Below are 6,466 nucleotides of genomic sequence, written 5' to 3' on the forward strand. Positions count from 1 at the left end.
GAATCTCTCTCTCTCTCTCTATTGTGGATACATATCTCCTAAAAATAATATTCTAGACAACTGAAGTTCTCGAAAGTAAAATTTCGAAACATAAGTAAGTACAATAAGTGCTAAAACTTTTTATATTAAAAAATCAAGTTATATATTCTCAAAAATGTGATAATTGAAAATCTAAAATACTAATAGTATCTATTATTCGACATTATAGGCAGGTTTGATACTTTGGTAGGCGCAGCTAATGTTTATTATTTGAAATCGTATTTTGCCAATGATAAAGCAAGTTAATCTGCAATTACTTATAATCTTCAGATTCAATTCGTTTTATTTTTCTTCTAAACTAAACTAACTTTTTTCTAATTTTACTACTTATAATTGTCACATAATTGCATAGCAATTTATAAAGTGAGGAAATGAATAAAAAACATTTCCGTTTTGCGCATATATAGAAACAATATTATAATATATAATATATAACAAAAACTAAGGAGAAATTTTATATAACCTTAGAGGAACAGAATTGACTGTACTGTTTTATTCCATAAATGAATGATTTTTTTTTAGAAGAGAGTCCCACAGTTAATGAAGAAAATGCAAATGTTCAAGAATTTTATTAAAAAAATGTCAACATGATGTCAGATAAATGGAGACATTAAAAAAATAATTTTATAAAACAAGTTCGAAAAATTGAGAACTCGCGTAGTTTGCTTCTATTGCTTGCATTACGATTCGTATATAGGTAATGGATGACCCTCAGAATTGAATACCCACCTATCCAAATCTATCAATTGCCTAGTATCATCAAATAACAAATACAAATATTTTAAAGTTTCGGCGAACCAGAAACTTTCCGTCATATCCTGCTGACGAATGTGTTGAATGTTCCGGACGTTACCGATACTCGTGTAGCCACCTTCAACTTTGGTATAATTCTCGAAAGCCTGTCGAGACGCGTTTTATATTAGATATATGTAATAAAATCCTAGGAAACGTGTAAATAACACACTCACCTGAAATATCTGCCAACCCCAATCTTGATAAGTTTTATTCCCCGTAAAATACCACATGTAAAATAGACTCTCGACAAATTCGGGCCTTAATAAATTATGAGCGTCATTCGTTTTTACGTACATATCCATATGATTTTCACCCTCTATTTTCTATAGAATCACAAAACGATTATAAATTTTTTATGATACCTCCGACGTTGCTATTGCAGAATCAATTCTTTGTTCTAGCTCTTGTTTGTTCTAGCTGAGATTAGTTTTTCGAACTTACTTGTATATTAAAATAAGTAATCTCAGGTGCGAGGAACGTTGGCTGGATTGCATACGTTTGATAACAAGTTTTAACAAGTTCTTCTGCAAGGACGTTATGCTCCGACGGTAGTCCATGATGCACACCTAACGCTAAAGTACCTCCTAAGTAGCATGTGAGATGATCCTACAATATATTTGTACACTTGCAAATTTGCGTAATATTCTTGTTTTAAGCAGCCCCTAGATGATCAATATTATTATACAAGATGATCAATATTCTTATCATCTTCTGGATTTTATATTGAATCTCTCAACTGTTTATTTCGAATTATTTAAAGGAGTATCAATATTGTTATACAAAATAAAATGCACAATAATACTGAATGTTTAGGGGCCGCCTTCAACTACTTTGTATTTAAGCTATTTACCATTTTCGGTTTAATTTCTTTATTTGCGCCGACCAATTCAGCGACGAATAGATACTTATTGATCGCAGTACGTTTAATGAGATGCTTTTGTGTTCCGACAATGCCGTACAAGTAATCGTCGCGAAGGCTAAAAATATCAACATTACAAGCCTTAAGCGTTAAGAGTCATAAACTTATTTTACACAATTATAACTTCGATAATGAAATATACTAACTAGTCTATGGTTTTTCCAGTTTGTAACCACTGTTTTAATAAGTATTCATAGTAACTATCACCGCGAGCACCTAACGTAATCGTAGCGTATTCCCGAAATTGTCCCGTATTAGCGTTAATAAAAATTGGAACTAAACCATCATACTTTTCTAATTTATGTACATGTTCGGAAACTCTTGCCGCTGCAGTCTAGAAAGATCCAATATTAAATATCCATTGCAAATTGCTTCATAAGTCTCGCTTCAATTCTAAAATTACCTCAAACTTAAGTTGACCTGTACTACGACTAAGATCGCGAAACTCTAATTGAATGGAAGTAACTTCACTCGTGCTACTGTCAGGACCCCATTTAGGACTATGCGCACTTCTAGTACCAAGATTCACATCAGAATATGGAACACCTGATCTGGTAGAAAATGCTGGCATCATGCGATCACCTAAATCCATCTTGGATATCACAGATAAATTAACAAATTAATATTTATATTTTTATATAATCAAAACTGAAATTATTTTGCCTGATACTTACGGCCTTATTTAAAAAGAGTATATCACCAGAAAGATGATATGCTGATAATAAACCACCTAATACCCTAATAGTAACTTCAAATAAATTAACATCTCTATTCATTGTAAACACTAAATTTTCTTCCACCCATTTTCTTGCTCTTGAATATTCTAAAACATAATGTGAAGAAACTCTATCATGTTTCTTTTTCATTAATAATGAATATCAAAAACTTAAAGATTTAATTTATATACACACCATCATATAATCCCATTATATATATAGTATCCAATGAATCAACTATAGTAAGGCCTAATCCAAACCATTCGTGATATCTTTTTGATATCGGTTTGACATTATCGTGACCCCATGCATATTTTTTATATCCATTCCAAGAATGCTTAAATGCAGCTACGACAGCATCTTGCCTACTATTTTGTGGACCTAAAAGTCCAACATTGTTATTTATATCTATTGTTACAATCTAACGTAATTATATCATATCATTTTTCAAGAATTATAATCTACCGCTAAATTTTAGAATGTTTGGCCTTGGCTGTGGTGGTTCACCAATTTGATCATCATCAACTTGATTAATTTCTGGTTGAAATTCAGGCTCTTCAATTACTTCACCAGGTCCAGCAGCCTGTTCTTCATTATCTACAACAACTTCATCTACTGCCTGTGAAATAAAAGAAAATTTGATATTTTTGTATACAAATACACAAGAGCTCTCTTTGAGACATTGTTTACCTTCTCGTATTTGGCAGTTTCTTGTACAACTTCTACATTACTATAATCTACCTCATTGTTAGAGGGACCAGCTTTGGTTTCGCTAGGTAGGAGATAAAATATTACAAGTAGAACTGTGATTATTGCAAAGTACAGAATATTTCTTTGGAACCTGGACAATTGGTTCCATTGCTGAAAGAGAGACAGGTGGCTGAATGAAAAGGATAACTATATAGCAGTCTAAATGCAGACTTAAAAGTAACAATACGTTTGCATTATTTTCCCTCACATATATACATACCCTCCATAAACTGCGAGAAGTGCCCCGTGCAAATGACCCGCTTTCGTGTATATTCAAACTAATATAATCTGATTTACCCGAGTCTCTTGGCGAGAACATATTTCCATACAGGTTAACTCGTTCCGGCACGTATAGAAATTGATTGTGTTGCCAGAACACTTAAAATACAACACTGCGACAAATCAGCCCAACATGCGGAGGTCCTCATTTATGCGAGTATACAGTCAACGAGTTTTTTACATTTTTATTAAATTCATATTATTATTGCTTTGTTAACGTGTACTCTGCACTTGAAGTAGATGGCGTTCACGTGTCTCTCTCATGTTGTGTTTATGCATGGTTGTGTGTACCATCCAGGGCCGTGTAAAAGGTGGGAATGCATACACGCACTACCATGGCCTTTATATCGTTTCTATTTAAATTAATTAATTTAATTTAATTTGCATATGCAAATAATATTCATTTATATTTCATTTATAGTCTTCATGAACAAAAAAGTAGATAATTTAAATTTAATAAAAATCTTTATACAGAATTTATAATGAGAAATTATATTATCTAACCAAATGGCACTTATATATTTAACTTTCTGTGACTTTGTAAGACAGACAACTGACAGCTCGTGATTCGCTATAGCCTAATTTTAATTATACTGTTTGTTATATTTTTTAAACTCTTTAAAGTTTTATATATAAAATTTTTAACAGGTATGATTCTAGCTTTGTTTTTGTACTAGAGCTCCAAAAACTCTTTGTACAACCCTGGTACCATCTGTGTATGCAGAATTTCTCGATTGTGTCAACACGTTGAAGCAATTGCCGGTTCGAACGAAGAATTTTACTGAAATAAACAAAGAAATAAACGCGACAATCGCCAAGTATTTGTTGTTTAATCAGTTTTAACAAAAGGACCAAATATACAGACTACAATGTGCCTCGCAAACATATCTGGCGTGCCGGATAAACATTGGCAGCCACCCTTCGTTGTTTTCGAAACTACGTAAGTGCTTCTAACTTAAAAGTCACTCCGTATACACCACTAATCGATTCTAATCTTTAGGATGGGTGAAGTAACCTTCGAGCTATATTGGAAACATGCTCCTATTACGTGTAGAAACTTTGCCGAGCTCACGCGACGTGGGTATTACAATGGCACCAAGTTTCACAGGGTCATCCGCGACTTTATGATTCAAGGTAACGTATTATAAGCATTAGAATAGATTTATTCAGATTATTGTTAAATTCACAAGTCAAAAATTGTATCCAATTTGAGTTATTTTTAATCATTTCTATAGGTTGCCATTGCTACTCGATATGTCATTAATTGTAATGATACATAGTCTTGCAGAATACTTTATCTTCAACGATTTCATTTGCAGGAGGAGATCCCACTGGGACAGGAAAAGGTGGAATGTCCATTTATGGCGAATGTTTTGATGATGAAATACATGACGATTTGAAACACACAGGTAATTTAATGAATAATTACGATAAACGATATTGATAAAAAATTAATAATGATTGTGATTAATAATTAGCAAGAGAATTAGCTTTGTCACTGTTATAAGATTCTTTGATATGACTGATTTAATTCATTGGATATTAACTCTATATTACCACTCATATTTTTCTTATCATTAACACTACTCCGAGTGACAATTCATTGATATATAATTTAGATTTTTTTACATATTTTTATGTCTGCTTTATATGTTGCAAAATGTTAGAACAACTGAACACTATTTTGGCTGCATTCTGTTATTCACTGTAAGAATTAAAAATTTATGGTTCATGTATATACTGTTAAATTTTCATGAGACGAACAAATTATAACTAATGTGAGTTATTTTTAATCATTTCAATAGGTTGCTATTGCTTCTACTCAATATATTGTTAATTTTACTACAGCGGTGTTATAATTGTTTAAAATAATAAAATTAAATAATTTAATTCAAAAAAATAAATTAAATCTTATTAAATATTATTTTAAGCTGTCAAAATATTCAATATCAAATCTTATTGGACTGTGAGAGTTTAGAACTAAATATTGATGAGAACATGCCAAAACGGTCAAGATGGATCTTGGATGTTTTTGATATATAATTTCATGTGAATTTATGTATTCTATGATATGTAGATTCTTAAATGCTTGAAAATAGACGTTCCTACTTATATGATTACTGTCAATATATTATAATAGCAAAAACTATCTCTCTATATTAATCGCAAAAAGTACATGAATAAAAATTCATCCTTGATAGTGTTCTAAAGAGCAAATATCAAGTTTAAAGAAGCTCACAAGAGTTGAAACATTTTTTTTTCTGTCAAATACAATCAATAATATTATTTCAATACAAATACTTTAATTATGTTATATTAAAATTTGTATGTGTAGGTGCTGGAATATTATCAATGGCAAATTCTGGGCCAGATACAAATGGATCACAGTTCTTTGTAACGCTTGCACCTACTCAATGGCTTGATGGAAAACATACTATATTTGGTAAGTTATAATTTATTACGAACTATATCTACTTGTGATATAATTGACGTAAAATTATTTTATCCTTTTCGTTATTTAACAGGTAGAGTTTATTCTGGCATGGCAATAGTGAAAAGAATTGGATTAGTTGAAACGGATAAGAATGATCGACCGGTAGATGATGTTAAAATTGTGAAAGGTTCAGTGAAGAACCCGTGAGTTTTCTAAAGGAAATCTTTTATATAAGATGCAAAATCATAATTTTTAGAATTGTAAAAAAAAACATTAAATAAACTGATATATTTATATTTCTACTGTTTTTTCTCTGATTTATACGTTATGATAGAATATTAAAGATAGATACAATAATTAATATAGAAACCTAATTGTAAAAATAGAAATTCTTATTTGTTGTAAATTGTAGTCTCCAAATTGTGCTATTATCATCATTAATAATTTATATTTATTTTCATATAATATAATATTTATTTATTATTCATACATTTATATTTATATAATCACTTAAAACAGTTATTAAAAAAAAAA

At 30.7% G+C, this 6,466-nt stretch overlaps 2 protein-coding genes across 2 annotated transcripts; one reads left to right on the plus strand and one right to left on the minus strand.

The window, feature by feature from the left end:
• Positions 1–575: 575 nt before the first annotated feature.
• Positions 576–3,693, minus strand: alpha-Man-Ib (alpha-Mannosidase class I b). The gene is made up of 11 exons (XM_018547528.1): positions 3,440–3,693; positions 3,160–3,330; positions 2,935–3,088; positions 2,665–2,850; positions 2,428–2,576; positions 2,157–2,345; positions 1,900–2,087; positions 1,685–1,811; positions 1,276–1,440; positions 1,008–1,157; positions 576–938 (listed from the first exon to the last, which is right to left on the minus strand). The coding sequence occupies exons 1-11, from the start codon at positions 3,536–3,538 to the stop codon at positions 720–722; spliced, it is 1,797 nt and encodes a 598-aa protein (XP_018403030.1). The 5' UTR covers positions 3,539–3,693; the 3' UTR covers positions 576–719.
• A 520-nt stretch (positions 3,694–4,213) lies between these two features.
• On the plus strand, positions 4,214–6,168 carry Cypl (peptidyl-prolyl cis-trans isomerase-like 1 Cypl). The gene is made up of 5 exons (XM_018547529.1): positions 4,214–4,438; positions 4,499–4,632; positions 4,818–4,907; positions 5,834–5,941; positions 6,024–6,168. Exons 1-5 carry the CDS (start codon positions 4,368–4,370, stop codon positions 6,137–6,139), a joined length of 519 nt encoding a protein of 172 aa, XP_018403031.1. The 5' UTR covers positions 4,214–4,367; the 3' UTR covers positions 6,140–6,168.
• Positions 6,169–6,466: the final 298 nt, after the last annotated feature.

This window comes from Cyphomyrmex costatus, unplaced genomic scaffold (genome assembly GCF_001594065.2).
Source record: "Cyphomyrmex costatus isolate MS0001 unplaced genomic scaffold, Ccosl1.0 scaffold649, whole genome shotgun sequence".
Classification (NCBI taxonomy): domain Eukaryota; kingdom Metazoa; phylum Arthropoda; class Insecta; order Hymenoptera; family Formicidae; genus Cyphomyrmex; species Cyphomyrmex costatus.

Excerpts from the sequence above, each read along its gene's own strand:
- alpha-Man-Ib (XM_018547528.1), bottom strand. The coding sequence starts at position 3,538 with ATGTTCTCGCCAAGAGACTCGGGTAAATCAGATTATATTAGTTTGAAT. Across the intron at positions 3,089-3,159 it reads AAACTGCCAAATACGAGAAG|GCAGTAGATGAAGTTGTTGT; the intron begins GTAAACAATGTC and ends TTTATTTCACAG. Across the intron at positions 1,158-1,275 it reads TTACTTATTTTAATATACAA|AAAATAGAGGGTGAAAATCA; the intron begins GTAAGTTCGAAA and ends GTGATTCTATAG.
- Cypl (XM_018547529.1), top strand. The coding sequence starts at position 4,368 with ATGTGCCTCGCAAACATATCTGGCGTGCCGGATAAACATTGGCAGCCA. Across the intron at positions 4,908-5,833 it reads TGACGATTTGAAACACACAG|GTGCTGGAATATTATCAATG; the intron begins GTAATTTAATGA and ends TTGTATGTGTAG. Across the intron at positions 5,942-6,023 it reads TGGAAAACATACTATATTTG|GTAGAGTTTATTCTGGCATG; the intron begins GTAAGTTATAAT and ends GTTATTTAACAG.